Below are 25,977 nucleotides of genomic sequence, written 5' to 3'. Positions count from 1 at the left end.
GCCCAGATGCAGCTCACCCATAACTCTACAGTGCAAAACATGAAAAATGCTCATGTTCTTCATTTTGTTAATATCTGAGTTAATCACATTTTTTTTTTTTTAAAGACAGGCTGTCAGTCACTCTGTCACCCAGGCTGGAGTGCAGTGGCACGACCATGGCTCACTGCAGCCTTGACCTCCCAGGCTCAAGTGATCCTCCCACCCCAAGTAGCTGGGAATATAGGTGCATGCCACCACAGCAGGCTAATTTTTTAAAATTTTTATTGAGACAGGGTCTCCCTATGTTGCCCAGGCTGGTCTCAAACCCTTGGGCTCAAGCAATCCTCTCGCCTTGGCCTCCCGAAGTGCTGAGATTACAGGCTACTGCATCCAGCCCACATAAAGTTTAAAAATTTCCCCCAAATTTTAAATTCAAGCTTTATTTACCCAAATCATAGTTATAACTCTAAGTTACAAAATTATACTATACAGTCTTTTTACCTCAGCATTTGAAGTGTTTTCCCAAAAAATAATTTCATAAATCAGTGGATAATCCTGGATCACAGGCTTGTTTCCAGACTGTTTTGGAGCACCAATATAGATATGGAATGAATCACTAAGGGATCTAATGTGAAAGACTGGAGGAAGTAGGAAAGCTAGAAAAAATTTGTAAAGAAATAATGTTCAATTAGAAAAACAATTTTAAGAACTTGCACCAGAGAATTACAATCTGCAGTAAAAACTACTGCCTTACCTTGTATTTCAGTATCAAACTTTATCTCTTCAGACCAAAAAGATGTGTTATTTCCATCAGATGCTTGTACGCGGAGAAGGTAAATTCCTTTTTGGAAAACGTTTTGAGGAAAGACACACTGGGTAGTTTTGACATTTTCACAGTCAGGTATTTGTTTCCATTTATACAAATGGTTTCCAGGATTCCTTTTTAAAAAGGCGCTTTTAAGACAAATATTTTTTAAATTCATTAGATATTTGTTAAGTATTTACAATATGCCAGACACTATGTTAGGGGCTAAGGTTACAGAAATAAATAGTATCCACACTCAGGAAACTCACAAACAATGGAAGAGATATGCATCTAACATAAAAGAAAACCAAAGACTGTTCCAGACTGTGATCATGTTGTGCTCTGCTGGAGGTGGCTCATATCAATATGCAAGAACATCTGTTAGTCAGAATTTCCAGGAATGCTGCAAGCTGGTTTATTTTTTTTGGTTTTTTTTTGAGACCGAGTCTCGCTCTGTCACCCAGGCTGGAGTGGAGTGGTAGGATCTTGGCTCACTGCAACCTCTGCCTCCTGGGTTCAAGCAATTCTCCTGCCTCTGTCCCCCTGAGTAGCTGGGATTACAGGCGCACGCCACCAGGCCTGACTAATTTTTGTATTTTTAGTAGAGAGGGGGTTTCGTCATGTTGGCCAGGCTGGTCTCCAACTCCTGACCTCAGGTGATCCACCTAACTCGGCCTCCCAAAGTACAAACTTGTTTTTTAAAAAAAACCATTACTAAAATTAAGTTATATAAATTTGCAAATAAAAAATTGTTTTAAAGACAGAGGTAATAAATTCATCTTGTCCTAATTATTTTACTACATTTTATTTTCTAAGCTCTTCGGGCTATCTTTATCTATTGTAGCTATATGATAGTGGTGTGCTACTATGCATATCTTCCCAACTCCACGTTCAGGGACATCAGGTGGCTTGAAAGTGGCCATGGTGGGAATATTTATATCATAAAAATCAGCAAACACTACAAAATAGGACTTTTTCTTTCTGCAAAGCCAGCTGATAAACATGCGCCAACATACCAATGGACAATGATTAAGTGCTAAAATAGAGACACACTGCGGGGTTATGAGAGCAAGTGTAAGTACGAGACTGAAGACGTGAAGTAACTTGCCCAGAAACCAACAGCTAAAAGCATCTCAGTTCAAGCCCAGAACTCTAATAGCCTCCTGACTGGTTTCCTTGTCTCTCTTTAGTGTCTCCTTAGTCCACTCTCCCACATACCATGTTGCCGTGTGCACCTTCCTCAAATCCAGAGCTCAGGTTAACTATCACCCCAACACAAAATCCCCAAAAGCCTACAGGACAGCCTGAGGTTGACCCTAATCTTGTCCCATTCTACTTATTCAGCTTTCTTCCCATTGCAACCTGGTGTCCAAATGTTCTGCTACTCTAGAAGGACATCCTCCCCACTGGAGAAGGCAAAATTCTGAGATGGCCCCCAAGATTCCTGCCCCCTGGTGTACACATCCTGTATAATCCCCTCCTCTTGAGCATGGGCAGGACCTGTAAATACGATGGAGGCCCTCCTCTCATAATTAGGTTACATTAAGTGGCAGAAGAGAAGGTATTTCACAGATGTAATTAAGGTCCCAAATCAGTTGAATCAAATGAGAGACTATTCTGGGTGGGCCTGACCTAATCAGATGAGCCCCTTAAAAGGCCAGGCATGGTGGCTCATGCCTCTTAATCCTAGCACTTTGGGAGGCTGAGGTGGGCAGATCACTTGAGGCCAAGAGTTTGCGAACAGCCTGGCAAACATGGAGAAACTCCGTCTCTACTAAAAATACAAAAAAACTGGCTGAGCACGGTGCCTCACGCCTGTAATCCCAGAACTTTGGGAGGCTGAGGCGGGTGGACCACCTGAAGTCAGGAGTTCAAGACCAGCCTGGCCAACATGGTGAAACCCCGTTTCTACTAGAACTACAAAAATTAGCTGGGTGTGGTGGTGCACACTTGTAGTCCCAGCTACTTGGGAGGCTGAGGCAGAAGAATCACTTGAACCCGGGAGGCGGAGGTTGCAGTGAGCTGAGATCGTGCCACTGCAGTCCAGTCTGGGTGACAGAGTGAGACTCCGTCTCAAAAAAGAAAAAGGATCTAGAGGTCAGACTCTCCCTTTGTGATGGCCTCTAAGAAGCGAGCCACCATGAGTTCTAGAAATAAATTCTGCCAACAACATGTGAGCTTGGGAGTGGCCCCCAAGTCTTGTACGAATGACTGACTCCTTGACTGCTTAGCAGAAGACCCAGCTAAGCCACGCTTGGACTCCTGACTCACAGAAACTTTGAGACAATAAACAGCTGTTTAAGTTGCTAAGTCTGTGGTAATTTGTTACAGACATAGAAAACTGATATCTAATAGTTGTCTACTTAAAAAAAATCTGAATTAACAATCAAGGCCTTGTTCATACCTCATCTCTTTCCTTATGGCTTCTTTGGTCTCTTTAGCCCCTATTCACCTTTACATTTTCAGTTTCTGCAACCCTTATAATTTGTATACCACTCTTTAGTCCTAAACTACACAACACTTTGCAATGTCGGCTAACTGCTTTCAATTTTTGAACCACGTTTGATTCTGCTGACTCTTTCCATTTCTTCCGTGCTTTGTACAATATGGTAAGTACCCAAAAGAAGCTTAGAGATCAGCTATCAGAAATACCTCTCATTATCTATTTGGTGACCCTATTATTTATTCACTTCTGAAAGTGAGGTATACACAAAAGACTACTGAACAGTTTCCTGATTGGTTTGTGAGGTTATATATGCATTGTGGGGCACATATGCACATAAATGCATTTGCGTTCTACCAGTCACCCTTGGTAAAAAATTAACACTAAAAGATAGAGCGAAATTGATCATAGCAGTACTCACACTTCCCTTCTCCCTCACTTTTTCTGCTTCTTTCCAGTTGCTTCTGACTTTTCCTTTCCTGTCTTAGCTATACTTGCCTTTGCTCTCTCTACTCCTCTGCCACCAAAGTATATCTTTCTTTCCATCTCTTTTCTCCCCATAACCCATTTTTCCTTCTACTTAATTTTCCTCTTCTCTTTTCTCTATTCATCTCCTACAATTTTCCAATCAATATAAACTACATGCACTTCTCTTTTATCAGCTTTTTTTAAATTTTAATTTTTAGAGATGGGGGTCTCACAATGTTGCCCAGGCTGCTGTGCAGCGGCTACTAGCAGGTGTGATCATAGAACACTGCAGCCTCAATTCCTGGCCTCAAGTAATCCTCCTGCCTCAGCCCACTGAGTAGCTGGGATGATAGGCATGCGCCACTGCACCAGGCCAGTTCTCTTTCATTTATGCAGTGCCTAGACTTCATGCGTGTTTAGCTAGCCTCTGCTCAACCACACAGAACATAGCTCTTTCCAACTTTCTTTCCCACCGAGGTAACTACTACAAAATTTTGTCAAAACCACTAAAGTAATAAAGAAAATAGGAAGGCTAATTTTTTGAATTGAACAAGTGAGTGGACTGAGATCATTTTAAGGACTCATAGAAGAAGTGAGTTCTTAAGAAAAAGATCAGGGTCAAGTGTCAAGTCTTCCAGATTGGGGAAATAACACATGCAACTAGTCACAATTTTTTGTTTTTTCTTAAGCCAGTAAGAACCCCAAATATTAGAATCCATCCATTTTACAAGTGAAGAAATTGAGGCCCATGGAGGTTAAGCGATTAGCTCAATGTCATCCAGTTAGTTACTGGCAGAACTGGGGTTAGAAATGAGATTTCTCACGTTTCCAATATATCGCACCCACCTCCCAGTCGGTCATTCTGTGTGCAAGGACCTGGTGACAGACGCAGAGTGAAAAGAAGCATAATCAAAACAAACTGGGCAAAAGGAAATTTATGGAATGGAACTTACTGGAGCCACTGAACTTGAAAGGTCATGTTTGCATATGTATAATCCCATTTAAGAACATAGTTCTGATTTTGAACACTGACTTCTATGTTTTCTGGTGGAGGTAGTTCATTTTCAACTAGAAGCCAAAGAACAGATAAAAAAAAGCACACATTTTTACTCAAGTGAGATAACTGGCAAGAAGATAAAGGCCACATTTCGTCATTATAAGGTAATAGTTAAATACGGTTTGTACTCACACTGGGTAATACTATGCAGCCATTTGAAAGACTGCAGGCCAGGCGCAGTGGCTCACGCCTGTAATCCCAGCACTTTGGGAGGCTGAGGTGGATGAATCACCTGAGGGCAGGAGTTCAAGACCCGCCTGGCCAACATGGTGAAACCCTGTTTCTACTAAAAATACAAAAATTAGCCGGGCATGATGGCACACGCCTGTAATCCCAGCTACTCGGGAGGCTGAGGAGGGAGAATCGCTTGAAACTGGGAGGCAGAGGTTGCGGTGAGCCGAGATTGAGCCACTGCACTCCAATCTGGGTAACAGAGTGAGACCCTGTCTCAAAAAAAAAAAAAAAAAAAAAGAAGAATGTAATAGATCTGTATTGACTGATATAGAATGATATCCCCAACACACTGGGTTAAGTAAGCAAGCTATAAAATACTTCTAGTAAGATTTTATTTTGTAATTTTAAAAAACAAAACCCAAGAAACTGTGGGTCTGTGTATATGCTTACATCAGTCCTGAAAAAAGTTGTGAAGGGATATACACAAACTGCTAAGCAATGCTTATCTCTAGTGAATGGAATTGGGGATAAGAAGGGAGGAGGAGAAGACTTCACTTTAAACCCTTCTGTAATGTTTGATTAAAAAAGAAAGCATATGAAATTTACAATTAAAATAAACAAATCCCAGCTCCTGCCCTTGACCTTAATTATTGGAAAGATGTTACTGACTAAATATATCAGGATGCTTTTATATTTTAACATTCCACTTACAAAGGTATGCTTTCTGGAAGAATAATTTGTCTACTAGCAACTACTTCCCCACCTTTTCTTCCCACTTGCACAACTCACAGTTCAGCTACCTCCCGCTTTATGTGGATTCTGAACAAATGAAAAGTTTTGTCATTACAAAATATTTGAACTTTTTTTTTTTCTAAGATGGAGGCTTACTCTTTGTCCCACTTGCTCCCCACCGGAGTGCAGTGGCGAGATCTTGGCTCACTGCAACTTCCACCTCCCAGGTTCAAGGGATTCTTGTGCCTCAGCCTCCCAAGTAGCTACCGCTACAGGCGCATGCCACCACGCCCAGCTAATTTTTTATTTTTAGTAGACACGGGGTTTTCCCATGTTGGCCAGGCTGTTCTCGAACTTCAGGCTTCAAGTGATCCGTCTACCTCAGCCTCCCAAAGTTCTGGGATTACAGGCGTGGGCCACTAGGCCCAGCCTGAACTTTTAAGTAGAATTAATTTTCATTACTATTTGAGACAAAAATCCCAAGTAACATTTATTTTGCTTATGTAAATGTTACAATGTTTTTTAACATATATTAACCTATCATGTAAATTTCAGCAATATGGGGAAGATGCCAAAATTGACAATGTGTATATATATTTATTGAATCTAAAACAAAACATCTTCCTTACCTGTGGTCTTTATACAATGTACTGGACTATAGACACCAATTTTCCATGACGTAAGTAGTGCTGCTTTAACTTTTAAACAATAAGTAGTCTCTGGTGAGAGTTTATAAATTTTATGTCTGGAATAAATATTTTCAATTCTTTCCTATAATAAAAATATAAGTTGGTTCTTTAAAAAAGTATAAAGTCAAATTTTAGGATTAATTCATCTAATTTTTCTCTCACATCGATTAAACAAAGGTAAAAATAATGCTTACTTCTACACCTGAAGAGTTTTTCCAAATAACTAAGCTATATGTAAAGCTTAAACCATCCAAAGCCCACATAACACTATCTTTTGTTCCAGGAGGAGAGATGTGTATCACTATTGCCTTATCTTCAGCTTCTACATGTACTTCTGGAGGACCAATTTGAGCTGCAAAAAAATCAAAACAATTACTACGGAACTTTATGAATACAATGCCAAAACCTTCATTCAACAAAAATTCTGAGCACTTAATATGTGCCTGTCACTTCTGGGAGTTAAGAGCATACAGATAGCATAGAAAGCTGTAAGATCACCAGTGGAGTGATACAGAAAGAGACGAGGTTCAACGACTGAGCCCGGCAGCAGTCTAACACTGAAAAGTCGGAAAGATGAAGCGATCAATGAGCAGGAGGAGAACTAGGAAAGAGCAGTGCCCTAGAGATCCAGTAAAGGAAAAACTGAGTGATGACCACATCTATGCTACAGAGGGATGAAGCCAGAAGAGGACTGGGAATTTGCTTGGCATTGTGGAGGCTGCTGTGACCTTGAGAAGAGTGGTTTTTTTTGTTTGTTTTTTTGAGACGGAGTCTCGCTCTGTCACCCAGGCCGGAGTGCAGTGGCATGATCTCGGCTCACTGCAAACCCCGCCTCCCAGGTTCACGCCATTCTCCTGCCTCAGCCTCCTGAGTAGCTGGGACTACAGGCGCCCGCCACCATGCCCGGCTAGTTTTTTTTTTTGTATTTTTAGTAGAGACAGGGTTTCACCATGTTAGCCAGGATGGTCTCAATCTCCTGACCTCGTGATCCGCCTGCCTCAGCCTCCCAAAGTGCTGGGATTACAGGTGTGAGCCACCATGCCCGGCCGAAAAGAGTGATTTTAATAGTGATGAGGAACAGAGTTTGAATGGAGAGGGCTGACAGGGAATGGGAAGATAGGTAGTATAGAAAGGGAGTACAGATCATTCTTGGTAAAGGGCAGTGGTTCTCAAACCTTTTGGTCTCAAGATCCCCACTTTTTTTTGAGATATGGTCTAGCTCTGTTGCTCAGGCTAGAGTGCAGTGACACAAACACGGCTCACTGCAATCTTGATCTCCCAGGCTCAAGTGATCCTCCCTCTTCAGCTTCCTGAATAGCTGGGATTACAGGTGTGCACCACCATGCCTGGCTAATTTTTATATATTTTTTGTAGAGCTGGGGTCTCACTATGTTGCCTAGGTTGGTCCTGAACTTCCGGCCTCAAGTGATCCTCCCACCTCAGCCTCCCAAAGTGTTGGAATTACAGGTGTGAGCCACTACACTCAGCTCCTTTACATTCTTAAAGGAATTACTGAGAATCCCAAACAGCCGTTATTTATGTGGGCTGTATATTTTTATATTAGCATATTAAACATTAAAACTGGTAAAGTTTTCAATCCATTTTAACTAATTAATCCATTAAGAAATAACAATGGACTGGGCATGGTGGCTCACGCCTGTAATCCCAGCACTTTGGAAGGTTGAGGTGGGTGGATCACCTGAGGTTGGGAGTTCGAGGTCAGCCTGACCAACATGGAGAAACCCTGTCTCTACCAAAAATACAAAATTAGCCGGGCATGGTGGTACATGCCGGTAATCCCAGCTACTGGGGAGGCTGAGGCGGGAGAATCACTTGAACCCAGGAGGCAGAGGCTGTAGTGAGCCGAGATCATGCCATTGCACTCCAGCCTGGGCAACAAGAGCAAAACTCTGTCTCAAAAGGAAAAAAAAAAAAAAAAAAAAGAAATAACAATGATAAACCTATTTGATGGTAACAAACATTTGCCACAGGAACATAAAAACTTCAGAGTGGTGCTGTTTTACATTTTTTTCCAAATCTTTTGAATGTTTGGATTAATAAAGAAGGCAGATGAATTTCACATTGAATTCTACATTAAATCAGTGACCATATCACCACATCACACATCAAACAGCCTCCTCTGGAAAACTCCACTGTGAATACAAGAAAGAACAAAAATAAAAAAGGCAAGTAAGTCTTAGATTTTTCATAAATATAGCTTTGTCTTTACGGCCCCCTGAAAGGGCCTTGAGGACCACTCTTTGAGAACTACTACTACAGGGAAAGCAGGACAAATGGAGCCATAGCAGGAAGAAGATACAGGTTTAAGGGAATTTTTGTTCTTTTTAAAAGATGTTAGATTTTGCATCATGCAAATGAATGGCTCTGGTAATATTTACTAAAGAATATAATTCAGCTAGCAACTTTTTCTTACCTTTGCGAAATGGTGTAAATGAGTCAACCTCATACCATGAAGAAGTGTTTTCTTTTTCTGCTCTTATACGCAATTTAATTTCTTCATAAACATTCAGCTTGAGTGAAGAAAAGTTGCATTTGGTACTAGTAATATTCTGACACCCAGGCAATTTTATCCAATTATCCATCCCAGGTCTTTAAAGTAAAAAAAACGAATGAGTGAGCAAATGTATAAATATAACTGTCGAATACTTTCTATTTTACTGGTATAAGAGTTATTTCTTAACTCTTAATAACTCTTGTTTAAGAGTTATTTCTATTTTTGGTTTAAGAGTTATTTCTTCTACTTGAGCTAATGTCCTATTAACATTTTAGCGTACACCCTTCCACTCTTTTTCAATGCATATAAGCCAAGTTATTACTTATAAAATTGAATTTTAAAATACAGTTCTTTATATAATTTTGTGGGTGGTTGCTTCAGGATTTCAAGGAAGCAGAGAAATAAATGACCCATAAGGTAAAAGTGGATTTAGTATGTTGGCTCTGTTAAAAATAGCTGTGTGACTTTTGGTAAACTATTTTGTGTTTCTGGATCTTATCTTCCTTATTGAAAGTTCGGAGCCTGGTCAACATAGCAAACCCTGTCTCTATGAGAAATTTAAAAAAAAAGGCAAAGCGGGGCATGGTGGCATGTGCCCACAGTCCTAGCTACTGGGTAGGCTGAGGTGAGAGGGTCATTTGAGCACAGGGGTTCAAGGCTGCAGGCTGCAGGCTGCAGTAGGCTATGATCATATCACTGCACTTCAGCCTCAGCAACCGAGCAAGACCCTGTCTACTTAATAAAATAAAATTAAATAGAAACTGGGGAATTGGATTTGATGATTCCTTTCTGACCTCCTCCTATGAATAGACTTACCTTCCCTAAGAAAGACCTCAGAATCAGTATGGTTTCAAGGTTTCCTCTGCCCTCTCCAAAAGCAAACCATCCCTTCTGCTTGTCTGTCTCCGTAATTTCTTCTATTACATCATAGGAAACCACAAAACTTAAAATGTTTACATAAACAAATAAATTTTTGGAAGTGGAACTGGCCAATCAGAAAGCTGAAGTGATTGATATTAGATTCTTCCTTTCGAAAAAGGGGCCAACATGAAGAATCAAGTGGGCATGGAGTCCCTAAAGCAGAAAAGGACATGTTGCCCAGAAAGGGGAAGAAGAGCTTGCAGGGAAAGTGAGGGATAGAAATGAACTTAGCAGATTTCATTTTTTTTTTTTTTTTTGAGACAGAGTCTCACTCTGCTGCCCAGGCTGGAGTGCAGTGGAGCAATCTCGGCCCACTGCAACCTCCACTTCCTAGGTTCAAGCAATTCTCCTGCCTCAGCCTCTCGAGTAGCTGTGATTACAGGCGTGTGCCACCACATCTGGCTAATTTTTGTATTTTTTTTTTAGTAGAGATGGGGTTTTGCCATGTTGGCTAGACTGATCTTAAACTCCTCACCTCAGGTGATCTGCCCACCTCAGCCTCCCAAAGTGCTGGGATTACAGGCGTGAGACACCATGCCCGGCCAATTTAGCAGATTTCCAAACTTTTACCTATGTTAAGCCCATTGACCGTAAGTAGCAGAGAAACTATCTTCTGGGAAGGCATTTTTGTCAAGCCTAATTCATTAGCTGATTTATTTATTTTTAATAATATCACAGATGCCATTTTAAAGATGATTTAGATATTAGAAACCAGAGATAATACCAAAATAATTTTGTTGCTGAACCAAATCAAGTCTACCTTGTTTTTCAAAATGGAAACAATTTTAAGAAATTACCAAAAATATATACTAGCATATGAAATACTTCATTCTTGGCCAGTTTTCACTTCCACTTTTACATATCTGAGGCCTGAGATTAGAGCTGGCATTAAAAATACCTTAAACATTCTTGAAAAGGTTCCACATCAGAATCTATTTCTAAAAATCCAGAAGCTCTCTTTATAAACAGAAAACCTTATCAAAAATTTAAAACTTAATATAATTTCAACCCAACCTCACTGTTCACATCTGTCTTTCCTATTTCAGGAGATGCTGATGCATGCTCCATTAAAACTGTTTCACATCTAATCAAGATATTGCAGCAGAAGCTACTTTTATATTTTCTTAAAAAAATCATTATTGGCCGGGTGCGGTGGCTCACACCTGTAATCCCAGCACTTTGGGAGGCCGAGCGGGGTGGATCACTTGAGATCAGGAGTTCGAGATCAGCCTGATCAACATGGAGAAATCCCGTCTCTACTAAAAATACAAAACTGGCCAGGCGTAGGGGTGCATGCCTGTAATCCCAGGCACTCGGGAGGCTGAGACAGGAGAATCGCTTGAACCTGGGAGGTGGAGGTTGTGGTGAGCCGAGATTGTGCCATTGCACTCCAGCCTGGGCAACAGAGCAAGACTCCGTCTCAAAAAAAAAAAACAAAAAAAAACCATTATCACATGCAATAATTAGCTCAGAACAGAATATGAAATATGAATATGTAACTAATGTAATATTTACTTCATGAAATCCGTTTCATAATATAACTTCATGCCATCTTTGCCTCTCCTGTTCACTGAGGCATTCTAAGCAGTCAGAAGAGTGTTTGGCATGAAATATATTCAATATTTGTTGGGGTTTTTTTTTTTTTTTTTTTTTGAGATGAAGTCTTGCTGTCACCCAGGCTGGAGTGCAGGGGCACGATCTCAGCTCATTGCAACCTGTGCCTCCTGGGTTCAAGCGATTCTCCTGCTTCAGCCTCCCGAGTAGGTGGGATTATAGGCATGCACCACCACATCCGGCTAATTTTTGTATTTTTAGTAGAGACGGGGTTTCACCATGTTGGTCAGGCTGGTCTCGAACTCCTGACTTCAGGTGATCCACCTGCCTTGGCCTCCCAAAGTGCTGGGATTACAGGTGTGAGCCACCATGCCCAGCCTTTTTTAACTTTTTAATAACAGCCATTCTGACTGCGGGGAGACAATATCTCATGGCGGGTTTTGTTTGCATTTCTCTGATGATAAGAGTGATGCTGACCACTTTTTCATATACCTGTTGGCCACTGTATGTTCTCTTTTGAAAAATATCTATTCATATCTTTTGCCTACCTTTTGATGGATTTGGGTTTTGTTGTTGATTGTTTGAGCTCCTTGGATATTAAGCTCTTGTTGGATGCATATTTTGCAAATAGTTTCTTTATACAAGTAACATTAAATAAGGGTATCTGAAATAATTCCTTCTCTACCTAAAATAGTTGTTCATAAGGAAATTCCAAACTGAGGGAAAAAACAAAACTGGTAACCAAACTCAAAGTTCAATTTAATGAAAATCTCTAGAGGTAAAAAATTTTAAATTATCAATTCTGAGAAAAGTCATATATGAATTTGTGTGTGTATATACATATATATACAGTGTGTATATGTATATATAGTGTGTATATGTATGTATACACAATGTGTGTATATGTATGTATACACAATGTGTGTATATGTATGTATACACAATGTGTGTATATGTATACATACAGTATGTATATATATACTGTATATATGTATACATACAGTATATATAGTGTATATATGTATATATACAGTATGTATTTATTTATATATGCATACACAATTACTGAAGCTGTGAGATTCATATCCCAGTTTTAGTTACAACTCGAGAATAGTGTCACAGCTGTGGCTGAAGTGGTGGGATCCTGGTTCTGGAGGACCTAATGCCTTATTTCTTCATTGCCTGCTTTTTCTTGGACAGGGGAACATGGTTAGCAGGTGGGGCCCCAACACATAACCAGAAGGCAAAGTACTGTACTTCCTGATCTGTGTTCCCTTCTATATTCCTCCTCCTGTCTGCCTCTCCTCTTGAATAATTAAGTAGAAAGTACTAAGGAAGAGACATCGACACTCCAGAAAAACTGAGTCTTTAGAAATGCAAGGTCCAATATATTGATTTTTATTTTATTTTATTTATTTATTTATTTTTGAGATGGAGTCTTACTCTGTCTCCCAGGCTGGAGTACAGTGGTGCAAACTTGGCTCACGGCAACCTCTGTCTCCTGGGTTCAAGCGATTCTTCTGCCTCAGCTTCCCAAGTAGGTGGGATTACAGACATATGCCACCATGCCCAGTTAACAATGTATTTACAAAGTGTATCTAGGCCAGGGCAGTGGCTCATGCCTGTAATCCTAGCACTTTGGGAGGCGGAGGTGAGCAGATCACCTGAGGTAAGGAGTTTGAGATCAGCCTGGCCAACATGGCGAAACCCCATCTCTACTAAAAATAAAAAAAATTAGTCAGACATGGTGGCACGTGCTTGCAATCCCAGCTACTCGAGAGGCTAAGGCAGGAGAATCGCTTGAAACCGGGAAGTGGAGGTTGCAGTGAGCCAAGATTGTGCCACTGCACTCCAGCCTGGGCAACACAGCAAGACTCCATTTCAAAAAAAAAAAAAGCGTATCTAAAATTAAAATATAGAATATCATGGAGATAATAGGAAAGCCTGATCACAGGAAATCTGGTGGCCTATTCCAAGGTCTTGGATGGGCCTTTTGGAGTACTATGTCATATCTTCAAGATATACCCTAGCTCAGACCCTAACTTATATTGAAAGAAGCTGGAACACCCAGAAGAAAGAAGGAATGGCTATGGGTTAGAGACGCTGTCTACCATCCTCATCCCCAATTTTTTGCTTCAACACCCAAAGATGTATTTGACTAAGTCTCTACAGAAACAAAGTTAAAAATATTATGTAAAATAGGCATAACATTTCTAAAAAATAGAAAAACCAAATACTTTCCAAATCTGAAAATTATGGTGTTAAACTTGTAAAAATTATTCAGGTCATTCTGACAAATCAGTAAGTAGAGTCACATACTTTTGATAATCGAATGAAAAAGTCACATTCCCGACAGACTCATCGCTCCTGTTCCACCTCAGGATAAAGTTGTCATCTATGATGTCGACCTCTACTTTTTGAGGAGATTTTAGATTTTTTCCACCTATAAAAGCAACAAGAAATAAGAACATTATATACAAACTGTACAGATATTCTAAAGTTATTCTATCCCTCACATCCCTGACTAAAGAATGAATACAGTGAAACATAATGAAGTATATTTTAAAAATCTAAAAAAATCTAATGATTGCTCCCAGCACAGGGATGCTGATAATTACATTTCCGCATCTGAGAGAGCTGAAAAAAGAGTTGATTTTTTTCCTCTTTGAAAAAGAGTTGTCTTTTAATTAAAAAACAAATGGTCTCTGCATAAAAATAGAATTTTTCTCGGTCTTAGAAGTGACACCGATGAGTCACTCTTATGATGAGGTTCAACTGTTTTATGGCCTCAATTTGATTTCACATTGTGTGTTCACAGATAGATAGAGATGCTTCTTGACTTACAATGGTGTTACCTCCAGATAAATAAGGTTGAGTCCTAGGGGCAATCAAGTGCTGGCTTCCTCCCTGCAGTACTCCTTGTGGTGACATCATCACAAATAATTGACCAGTGCCAGGAAGAGTCACCTGCCCAAGCAGTGCCTCTGAGCCCTGGGTAGTAACAACAGCAGCTGTACTCCCTGATATGGTACCCCCTGCCCCATCTCCCACTGCAGGGGTGGGAAAGTATAGTGTATCTCAGCAGCTTTCCCCTCTGTGTTAACTGCATCATAACTGGTGATATCACCCTGGATCACCACCTGGGTCACAAATTGAGTGGCAGGATAGCCACTGATGGCACCAGTGCCCTCAGTCTGGACATCCAGCTGCCCCTCACACACCTGGATCACCCTGCGCATCACCTGACACTGGGGTCAGGGAAGGTGGCAGCTGACTGGATGCTGGCAATAGCCCCACTGGCTGGGTCTTCCCCAGTAGCCATTGCACCTGCCTGAATCTGCACTGTCCCCTCTGTCTAGTTCCCTTTCATTTCACCTTTCAGGACTTCCTTAAGCATTTCTTGCAGGGCACGTCTAGTGGTAATGAACTCCCTTAGCTTTTGTCTATCTAGGAACATCTTAATTTCCTTATGCTTTTGAAGGGCAATTTTGCTGTATACAGGGTTTTGAGTTTTTTGGTTTTTTTTTTTTTTTTTAGCACTTTGAATACATTGGTCTCCAAAGTATCAGGTGAGAAATCTGCTGATCATGTTATAAAAAATCCCTTGTGTATGACAAGTCACTTCTCTGTCTTTGGCTTTCAAAAGTTTGACTGTTTCTTGGTGTGGTCTCTTTGAGTTCACTGTACTTGGAGTTTGCTGATCTGTCCGAAGCTGAGAGTGGGGTGCTGAAGTCCCCAACTACTATCATATTGGAGTCTATCTTTCCCTTTACGTATAGTAATATTTACTTTATATAACTGGGTGCTCTGGTGTTGGGTACATGTATGTTTAGAATTGTTATATCCTCTTGCTGAATTGGTCCCTTTATCATTATATAATAACCTTCTTCGTCTGTTTTTACAGTTTTTGACTTAATGTCTGTTTAATCTGACAGAAGTATAGCAATTCCTGACAGCTTTTGGTTTCCATTTGCTTGGAATAACTTTTTCCATCCCTTCAATTTCAGTTTATATGTGTCTTTATAGGTGAAGTGGGTTTCTTATAGAAAGCATATAATTGAGTCATTTAAAAAATATTCATTTAGCCAGTCTCTTTAAGTGCGGAATTTAATCCATTTACATTTAAGATTATTATTGATATTTGAGCACTTACTTTTGTCATTTTGTTAATAGTTTTCTAATAATATCCTTTGCTCCTTTCTTCCTCTCTTATTATTTATCACCGTGGTCTGATGGTTTTCTCTAGTGATAAGGTTTAATTCTTTTCTCTTTCTCCTTTGTGCATCTGCTCTATCAGTGAGTTTTAGACTTTTCCATGTTTTCATGATACTGACTGCTCTCTTTTCACTTCCAGATGTAGGACTCCCTGGAGCATTTCTCATAAGGCTGGTCTAGCAGTGATGAATTCCCTCAGTTTTTGCTTGTCTGGGAAAAACTGTATTTCTCCCTCATTTCTGAAGGATAGTTTTGCTGGGCATAGCATTCTTGGCTGTTTGAGTATATCATCCCATCCTCTTCTGTACTGTAAGGTTTCTGTGAAGAAATCTGCTGTTAGCTGAATGGGGATTTTCTTAAATATGACTTGATGCCTTTCTCTTGCCATTTTTAGAATTCTCTGTCTTTGACTTTTGACAACAGATAATAATGTGCTTTGGAGAGAATCTTTTTGGGTTAAATCTATTTGGGAATCATTGAGCTTTCTGGATCTGGATGTCTGTATCTCTCTCCAGACTTGGGAAGTTTTCAGCTATTATTTCATTAAATAGTTTGTATATGCCTTTTACCTTTTCTCCTCTTTCTGCAACTTACATAGCATGAACGTTTGTTCCTTTAATGATGTCCCATAGGTCTTGTAGGGTTTCACTTGTTTTTTCTACAATTGGGTAATATCAAATGATATATCTTCGAGTTCAGAGATTCTTTCTTCTGCTTTACCAAGTGTGTTATTGAAGCTCTTTATTGTATTTTTTAAATGTAATTCATTGAATTCTTCAACTGTAGGATTTGTTTGGTTCTTTTTCATCATGTTTTAATTTTTTTATTGAATTTTTTGTATAGCGAATTGTTTTCCTGATTTGTTGAACTATCTGTATTTTCTTGTATCTTGTTGAGTTTCCTTAAGATCGTTAGTTTGAATTCCTTTCCAGCAATTTGTTGATCTTCTTTTCATTGGGCCACCGTCAGAGAGTTCTTACTTTCCTTTGGTGGTGTCATATTTCCTTGCTTTTTCATGTTTTTGTGTCTCTGTGTTGATAGGATAATTACCTCTTCCAAACTTTACAGACACTGGCTTTCAAAGATAAAGTCTTTTATTAGCAGTTGGGTTTCAGTATGCTGGTTTCGAAGGGTGTGGTGACTGTTTCCTGACAGATGCAGTGGTATGGTAAAGCAGCTACTTTACCTGTGTTCAATGTCAGTAGTAAATGGGTGCCTCAGGGGCCTAGGCTGCAGAAGTTTGTGGCAGTGGTAGTGTAGGTTGTTAACGTCCTCAGTGTTGAAGGCTTTTAGGATCCTCCTATTCTTGTCTTCCCCACAATGGGGAGACTCAGCCAAGGGGATACCTCTTGGTGTCAGGTCTGACAGGGGCTATACACATGCAGCTGCAGCAGCTCTTGATTCCAGGTAAAGGTATTCAGAGTGGCTACTGGGCAAAGGTCCTAGGCTCAGGATCTCACAAACCTATTGAGACACTTGGTTCCTGAGGTGGGTTTGCTCTCTGTGGCAGGGCTTGGACGTAGCTGCTCATAGAGCCAGGATTTGTGACCTGGAGGTGTTTCCTGGCAGCTCAGGCCCAGAGAATGGGTTGTAGCTTTGATTCTACCCCTATGGGGGTCAGGGCATAGCACTGGCCTGACTCTAAAGAAGGGGTTCTCTGGAGGTTTGGGCCTGGGGAGCAGGGTATGGTTTTAATTTGGGAATATGAGCTAGTAGGGCTCAGTGGCAACACAGGTCCCAAGGGATGAGGCACCATGAAGTCATGACTCTAAATCTTGGAATAGCTGGGGATAAGCAGTACCCCAGACTGTGAGGCCAGGTGTAGCAGCAGCAGCAAGTACTACAAAATGGTGAAGCATAGCTGTTGTTTGGGCTGGGAATGGGGGGTAGGGAACAGCACAGTGATGACTCTACTCCTCAGAGTGTCTCAGCAGCTCAGACTCTAGAAGACTAGTCCAGCTCCAGGGAAGCAGGGTACTACAGTTGTTTGGCCTGTAGAACAGGGTGTCTCAGCTCAGCCACTGCTCTGTTTCCCTGAGACATAGGGTACTACATCAGCTCAGCCCTGGGATGCACAGCTGCTCGGCTTGGCCAGGGCACTGATTCTGCAGGGAGTGATGTGCTCCTTCAGCTGAGGCCCGGGGAGTGTGACTGCTCTGGGTGGTTCAGGCCCTGTTTCCCTGGAATGCAGTATACCACTTCAGCTTAGGCACAGGGGTGCATGACTGCTCTGGGTGGCCAAGGTAGTGTGTTCCCAGGATACTGCTTCAGCTCTAGCCCAAGGGAGGTGGGGTAGGAGTAGGTGGAGTAGTTCTACCTCTGCTTGACCCCACAGGGAAGGGTGTAACAGCTGCTTAAAGTTTAGCTTAGGGATGTTGAGCCACCAGCCTGGGGTGGTTCAGATGAAAGGAAGCCATGGCTACAAGTTCCCGAAGCAAGACACACTCCAGAAGTAGTTCCAGTTCCAAGGTGGAGTGGCACAGTAGCTGTGTGGGCCACAGCAGGTGGAGCACAGCGTGGGCTCCTTCTCTGGAGGGAACACAGCTGTGCAGACTCTAGGCAGCTTCCTCAGCTTGGCTTAGTTGCTGTCCGGACTCTAAGGAACCCCAGTGGTGAGATCTGTTGGTGCCCATGGTGTAGCTGGGATCTTCTTGTTTATCTCCTTGCCGTAGGAAGAAGTTCCTCCTGGTTCCCAGATGATCCTAGGAATCCTGGCATTTCCTCCCATTCTCCATGTGGCCATCCCACTTTTCTCTGCTCACTATGATTTCTGTTACTTCTTTGATGCACTCTAGCACTCTTAGTTAAGTTTGCTAAAATGTAGTTGTTTATCTGTTGTTCTGGCTGTCTTATGAGGGGATGAGCAGAAGGGGCTTCTAGTTGGCCATCTTGCTAACATCACTCTCCCAGACTACACTGTGTGTGTGTGTGTGTTTGCTTTGTTTAATTGCTGTTTAATTGTTGTTAATCCTGTGCCAAGGATCAGCTTGAGCTATAAACTTAAGGTCTCTCCTGAGCCTTTCCCTAGGTATGTACAGAGACTTTCTAATTTTCCCCATAAATGCAGTTGTTTTTTAACGTCCTAGTCTTTAATATCTGGCTTCCAAAAGTAAAAGAGAAAAATGAAGCAGAGGGAGATTTCTAGCCCTTTAAATCCATGGGGCAGGGGGGTGAGTGGGGAGGGGGTTGTAACAATGAGTAAGGTGTAACAACAACAACCGCCCATCTCTTTGTGCTTTTGTGATGAGAAGGAGCAATGAGCAATCAGAGCACAGATCCCAGATAGCTGGATGGTGGGTTTCTTTTTGCCCACCTGATTCCTGTAAGTTGTGTGCAGATTGCTCTAATAACATGCACAGCTGTCTGCTAAGGGTTGAGAGGTGGAAGATGGGTAGCTGCTACTGTACTAAGAGCTCAAATAGACCAAAATTAACTGCAATTTACCATCTAAGCCTGTCTCCTGGAAGTTGTAAGCCTTCAATAGACTCCAGAGTTCCAAAATAGTTACATCAGATTCTGCCAGTACAATTCTTGTCTAGGTGAGGAGACAGATTCCTGGTGCTTTCTACTCTGCCATCTTTCCAGAATCCTCAAAAGAAGTATTTGTAAAAACTGCTTCTTTGTGTTAAACATAAATCTCCAACTAGATTGCAAGTTCCTTAAGGGCAGAATCTATATTGCTTCATACTTGATTTGCATTTTTTCAGAGTATACAGCATGATGGTGCGTTCACAGGAACTCCTTAAATATCATAAAGGACTGATCTCTCACTTTGATAAGCTATATATTTTTTAAAAGACCAGCTTTTAAATTTATTTATGGTTCCTACAATATTTTTTTTACTTCTGCCTTGGGGCAATCATGTCATCTCGTTGTAGACTTGTTCTACCACAGGGGTTCTTGTATAGAACTTTCTTAATTGAGACAGCTTCTTGCTCTTTCCAGTTAGATCTTATAGTATGGGGTCAAAAGGGGAGACAGCTGAGAAAACACTGTCTTTTTTTTTTTTTTTTTTTTTTAATTTAATGTGGTACCCATCAGGTCTCCCCATCCTCAATTTTCTGTTTCATACTTGGAGTCTCTAAAACTTCATCCCTGAATAGAATACATCACATCCCCTTATCCCACTCTAGAATTCTTAACTTGCTTCTCATCCATTTGTTAGAATTTATAGATTCTATGCAGCCAAAGGGTAGCAACTGGGTTTACAGAGTTTAACAAAAGATCTGATGGCATTTGTAGTATTTACAATATCTTGTGCAGAATATTATAATTCTAGTAATTTTCGGCCTTGAGACAAGAATAGAAAATGTTATAGGGTACAGCTAGCGATTTCCTCAGGGAGAAAAAAAATCCTTTACTGCTAAAAGAAAGAGACCCTGAAGTTACAGGCATGTTGGCATTTGGAAGACCAACGAATAACTGACTGATAAATGGACGGGGGCTTGGAAATAAAGTTATTAAACAGGATTTTAGTTTTCACAGATTTTGCTCTATTAGTATTGGCAATCTCCTTTTAATAATTTTTTCATAAATTGTTATGTAACATTAACATACAATATATTAATTTACTAGTATATTAAAATGTTTTATATTAGTATATTAACAATTATTACCCCACATGTAAATGTATAAATGGACATTTAATCTAATATATATATAATGCATTTATAATTCTGGTTGCTTTCAACCTTTCACATTCATCTTCATGACCAAAATGGTTTACTATATCTTTAAGTCTGACATAAATCCAAATATAGATATCTGTACAAATATGTAAGTAAATGTCTTCCCATATTTTGGATAGTTTTCTTAATCTAGAGTCCTAGAATTGCATTTACTAGGCTAAAAGGTATATTTATACAACTTCTGAAAGACTGAGCAACATTACAATCTCACTGAGTTAACTTTCAGGATCAGCTTGAGCTGTAAACTTAAGGTCTTGAGTTTTCAACATGATTTTTTTTTGGGGAAAAAGCAGGTAGTTACGTAAACCAAAAATAAAATTCTAAGTCCCCCAACCATCAGAATGGACCCCTTCTCCTGACCAAGGGCATTCCAAAGCTAACCTGAAAAACTACTTCAGGCCATGATGGGAAGCGAGGTTTGGATATGCCTCATTATACACTCCTCTCTTCTGGAATTCAGAAAAAGCTAACCACCATTAACAACAACACAGACGTTAAGTTTCACAAGAAACAGTTACAATCTATTCTCTCTGAAGCCTGCTATCTGCAGGCCTCATCTGCATCAAGGGTGTCCATTGTTTTTGCTTCCGTGGGCCACACTGGAAGAACAACTGTCTTGGGCCACACACAAAATATACTAAGAATATCTGATGAGCTAAAAAACAAACAAACAAAAAAACAGAAAGAAAACAAACAAAACAAAAACCCCTCATGTTTTAAGAAAGTTTACGAATTTGTGTTGTGCTGCATTCAAAGCCGTCATGGGCTGCATGCAGCCAGTGGGCTGTGGGTTGGACAAGCTTGATCCGCATGATAAAATTTTGGTCTCCACAACCCCTTAGGACATCCCAGACATTCCTTTCCATTGATTTCAACCAATTACCAATCAGAAAATCTTTAAATCTACCTATGACCTGGAAGCCTTGCTTTGAGTTGTCCTGCCTTTCCAGATCGAACCAATCAAATGTACATCTTAGATGTACTGATTGATATGTCTCCCTAAAATGTATAAAAGCAAGCTGGACCTTGACCACCTTGGGCACATGTGGCCAGGACCTCTTGAGGCTGTGTCATGAATGCATACTTAACCCTGGCAAAATAAACTTTCTAAGTTGATTTCAGACCGGTCTCAGATATTTTTGGGCTCACAGTTAACTGAAAGATACTGATAATTAGGCCCTTAACATACAAGTGGACAATCAGGAATTTAAATTGTTTGGCCTTTGAGAAAACAGTCTAGTCTGGTTAAGCCCCAAGGCTATTAGGCCAGACTCAGGATTTGACTCCCCACTCCTCCACGGACTGGCCTATACAGCCTCAGGCAAGTTACTCGATCTCTCCGTTGCTGAGTTTCCTTGTCTGTTAACTAAGGATAACAGTATCTACGCTGCTCTGAAAGCTTAATGAGTTTATACCTTTAAAACACTTAGATTAGTGCCGGGCACACAGCTAAGAGCTTAAGAAATGATAAATGCCTATAAGTTATATCTTGCCACCTGTCCTCTAACCTAATTTTAAATTAATTTCTTAATGCACACCCTCCTGGAATGTCAATTTTATATGAAAATTCTGGGAAAGCTCTTTTCACATCAAACCAAACACGAGTTTAATGCAAGTTTTTCATAAACAAAAGACTTCAAAGAAATTACTATGGGATGCACCAGGACCCTAGTACCCACATCCTAGGAAAAGTATACTACATATTTGTGGGAAAGTTTGAGAAATAGGATATCATGTACCACACAGGTATATGGTTTCCTAAGCCAACAGGTAAAGTATTTTGAACTCACTTGCAGGCTCACAGACCACCTGGACTCCTGAAGTGGGATGCTAGCCCTGATTCTCTTTGGGTACCCCTCCTCACTACAAAATTACCTCTCACTCTCTATCAACCTTGTAATAGTTGCCATTCCCCCATGCATCCCAAGTAAGTATGAAGAATTTCAGCAAATTAGCCTGGTGACGCCCTGCCTTTGTATTTTTCTTTTATTATTTTTGTAAAAGAAAAAAAAAATCTCAGGACCTCTCCCAACTTTCTTACGCAAAAGGGAAGTTAGTTGAGCCCAGAGGCCAAGTGACTGCAACACCCTCTTCCAAATGAATGGCTGTTACTAGCATTATGCTTCAGCCAAATCCCCAAGGAAGGATAAAAAGACTCAACCATCTGCGAAGGGCTACCCCCACAGATCATTCATAAGTCAATTCTTTGCTGGTCTCCCATAAACAAGGGGATGCCAACTGTAACTTCAGGTCTACAACCTGAGTCTAGTTCCTAAAACTAAAGTCTAAAGCATAAATAGACTGGGCGCGGTGGCTCACACCTGTAATCCCAGCACTTTGGGAGGCTGAAGTGGATTGTCTGAGGTCAGGAGTTCGAGACTAGCCTGGCCAACACGGCAAAACCCCACCTCTACTAAAAATACAAAAAATAGCCGGATGTGGTGGCGTGCACCTGTAATTCCAGCTATTCAAGAGGCTGAGGCAGGAGAATCGCCCGAACCTGGGAGGCAGAGGTTGCAGTGAGCTGAGATCACACCTCTGCACACCAGCCTGGGCAACAGGCTGTCTCAAAAAAAAAGTATAAATAAAAACGTCTTCCCATATTTTGGACAGTTTTCTTAGTCTTGGGTCCTAGAATTGCATTTAGTAGTTTAAAAAGTATGACTATTTTTATGACTTCTGAAAGACTGAGCTACATTACAATTTCATTGAGATAACATTTCATTGAGTTTTGAACATGATTATTTCTTTGGGAAAAAAGTAGGTAGTTAAGTAAACCAAAAATAAAATTCTAAGCCCCCAACAATGTGAATGGACCTCTCCTCTAAACAAATGGCATTCCAAAGTTAACCTGAAAAACTAGTTCAGGCCTTCCACACTGACAATGTCAATTACAAGCTTATCTTCTCAGTTGCCAAAGTCAAGACTCCACCTACCCAGAGGCATCTGCATAACTGACTCTCTTTACTCTCTTTTTCTCTTCAAGACACTCATGGTATCTTAAAATACAGATGTCTTGGGCACTAACTACAGTCTCACAGAACTATTTGCCTCACTAACTTCCTGCCTCACCTCCTGAAAACCTCTGGAAAACCAGTCACAGATGTGTCTGTGGCTCATGTTTTTCCCGGATGCGCCCTGAAGCAGGCTTAGTAAACCTCCAGGACTGAGAATTATGCCTCAGTCACTCCGACTGTCATTTTTTATTGGCCTGTATGAATCTTGAGGGCAGAGAAATCCTGGCCACACTTAGCTCACTCCCCCGTGGGACTGGGCGCCTATTTACCAGATTGAGGAAATGCATTTCGGGAAATGTTTTGTTTATTATCAAACAGATCAGCGGAGCCGCGGTACTTTCCCGGAAAGAAGCAAACTCGACACAAAGGTCTGGCACCGCCACTTCACGGGGGAGGGACCCGGGCGCGCCCGAGGACCCGTACACGGGCCACAGGCAAGCGGCGAGAGAGGACCCAGAACACCACTTTCTCCGGATTGATTTTCGAGCCCAGGTCAAGTTTAATCTTTGCCGCGGCAAAGTGGACCGAAGGTTTCCCAGACTGGGCGTCTGTCGCCCCCAACACCATCGTCGCCCCCGTAGCCCAGCTGCGCGCCCTACTGCGCCGAGACCCTCCTCCCCGCCTCTCACCTGCGGCTGCGGACAACACCCATGGCGCCACGGCGACGAGCACTAGGGTCGTCGCGCCCAGGAGGGCGACCATCATCTGGGTGCCGCCGCAGGTCCCACCAGTCACATCTCCGCGGACGCGCCGCCCCGCTTAGCTTCCATCGCCCCGTCCTAAGTCACACCGCCCCTCTGCGCACGCGCTGCCCCTCTTAGCGCTCACCCCCTCTCTGCGCACGCGCCGCCTCTCCTGGCCCACACCGCCCCTCTGCGCACGCGCGGTCCCTCAGCGCACGCGTCTTTCTTCCTAGCCCGCAGCCGCTTTCCAAGCTCCCATTGCAGCATCGTAGTTGCACCACCCCGTGCGTGCGCGCCTTAGAAATTGCAGGCCTCTTGCATCCTCTTCCTCACTCTTTCCGGCCAGTGGCAGATCTGGAGCGGTTCACCATCGCATTCCAGGAAGACTCCGCCTCACCGGAGGCCTTGACCTTCACAGGATCGCGGCACACACCTGCGCAGACCCAGCGATTTTGGAGTTCCCGCGTCTCTTCCACCTGTCTGCAGTCGGAGGGCGCGGGTGGGGTCCTGGTCGCGGCCCGGCGCTCTTCGTCCTCGCCCTTCTCCACCCAGGGCGCTTGCTGACCCTAGAGCCTTGGACAGTGGCGTTGGGAGTCCCCAGCGGCCTGGGAACCAGATGAGGCTGGAAGGAGGAAGTGGCTGAGCGACCAGACCGTTACTGTGTGCAGAGCGAGAGCGGCGCAGAGGCGGTGGAGCGCTCGTTTTCGGGGCGACTTGGCTGAGGGGCGAGATGGTCCCTTTTACCGCCACAGGCCCTGGGCCGAGGGGCTCCAAACAGCAGTCGCTAGGCTGTTTTGGTCGTCGAGCTTTATCAGTAAACAATTCGAGCCCACCGTTCGAATGATTATTTAATTAAATTCCTCAGTAATAGATCAAGTGCATTGTGAAAATATGCGAAATAAAATTTAAATGAAGAGATAAAATAAGGAATCAAATACTTCGTTGTTGTAACAACCAAGCAATTAATTAGCAATTACATAATTAAATGAATGTTTGTAAAGAACAATGCAATGGAACATATATATATATATATATATATATATTTTTTTTTTTTTTTTGAGTCGAAGTCTTGCTCTGTCGCCTGGGGTGGAGTGCAGTGGCGCGATCTCGGCTCACTGCAACCTCCGCCTCCCGGGTTCAAGCGATTCTCCTGCCTCAGCCTCCTGAGTAGCTGAGATTACAGCCGTGCGCTATTACGCCCGGCTAGTTTTTGTATTTTTAGTAGAGATGGGATTTCCGCTGTGTTACCCAGGCTGGTCTGGAACTCCTGACCTGAAGTGATCCGCTCGCCTCGGCCTCCCAAAGTGCTGGGATTGCAGGCGTGAGTCACCACGCCCAGGGGAAATATGCCTATTTTAAAAACATCTTAGAGGTATAATTTATGTATCATGAAATTCACCCAGTTTGAGTGAATAATGATTTTTAGGCAATCTATCCAGTTGTTAGGTATCGTTTAAAAAACTTTGAATTATCACTTTATGATTCATCGATTTGGGGGTTTGATTCTGAGTGTGTCAGTACTTCGTTTTAACAACATCAAAGGTGGAAAAACACCCCATGAAGATACGTGGATCCAAATGGAAGAGGAAAAATTCCTGGTTGCGATTACAAAATAATACTTATTTTAAAAGCCTTTCAAATGACTCTGCATGTCTAAATTAAAATTTCCATTTCCTGCTGTCCAAAAGTTCTTGCAAACTAGTTGGAATAGGATGCATTTTTATATTTAGAACAATGAGCTCAAAACGACTGAAACGTTTAATTAGATTTTTAAACACATTGACAATTTCCTCCCCTCTTCTTCCTCCTTTCCTAAGATTTTCAGTCTTCCACATCTTAATACAACCTATTATAAACATTGAATTGTATTTTAATAAAATTGGATTGTGCTTTAATAAAATTTGCCACAGCTGTGACACCCTGTGGTAAGTACTTCGTGTACTTTAGTTTCAACTTTTTTGCTGTAATAATTTGTTTAAGGATAAGACATGAATTAATTTCCCCTGTGGTGCTAGCTCTGTAACCTTAACCCAGAAC

At 41.7% G+C, this 25,977-nt stretch overlaps 1 protein-coding gene and 1 pseudogene across 2 annotated transcripts in view; both read right to left on the bottom strand.

The window, feature by feature from the left end:
* IFNAR1 (interferon alpha and beta receptor subunit 1) overlaps positions 1 to 24,134 on the bottom strand; it is a 33,212-nt gene extending 9,078 nt beyond the window's left edge. Inside the window, exons 1-8 of one of the 2 annotated variants that reach the window (XM_024239434.3) lie at positions 23,887 to 24,134; positions 13,657 to 13,780; positions 8,782 to 8,957; positions 6,542 to 6,699; positions 6,288 to 6,429; positions 4,649 to 4,763; positions 734 to 933; positions 481 to 635 (exon numbers count right to left, since the gene is read on the bottom strand). In XM_024239434.3, coding sequence (XP_024095202.1) covers positions 481 to 635; positions 734 to 933; positions 4,649 to 4,763; positions 6,288 to 6,429; positions 6,542 to 6,699; positions 8,782 to 8,957; positions 13,657 to 13,780; positions 23,887 to 23,962 — 1,146 coding nt within the window. In that variant the 5' untranslated portion in view covers positions 23,963 to 24,134. The remainder of the gene's footprint in view (positions 1 to 480; positions 636 to 733; positions 934 to 4,648; positions 4,764 to 6,287; positions 6,430 to 6,541; positions 6,700 to 8,781; positions 8,958 to 13,656; positions 13,781 to 23,886) is intronic. The other variant, XM_054542775.2, reaches the window with a different exon arrangement.
* On the bottom strand, positions 13,788 to 23,880 carry LOC129047213 (upstream stimulatory factor 1-like; annotated as a pseudogene).
* Positions 24,135 to 25,977: the final 1,843 nt, after the last annotated feature.

The sequence above is a fragment of the Pongo abelii genome, chromosome 22 (assembly GCF_028885655.2).
Source record: "Pongo abelii isolate AG06213 chromosome 22, NHGRI_mPonAbe1-v2.0_pri, whole genome shotgun sequence".
Lineage (NCBI taxonomy): Eukaryota > Metazoa > Chordata > Mammalia > Primates > Hominidae > Pongo > Pongo abelii.
This window is presented reverse-complemented; position numbering and strand designations above follow the sequence as displayed.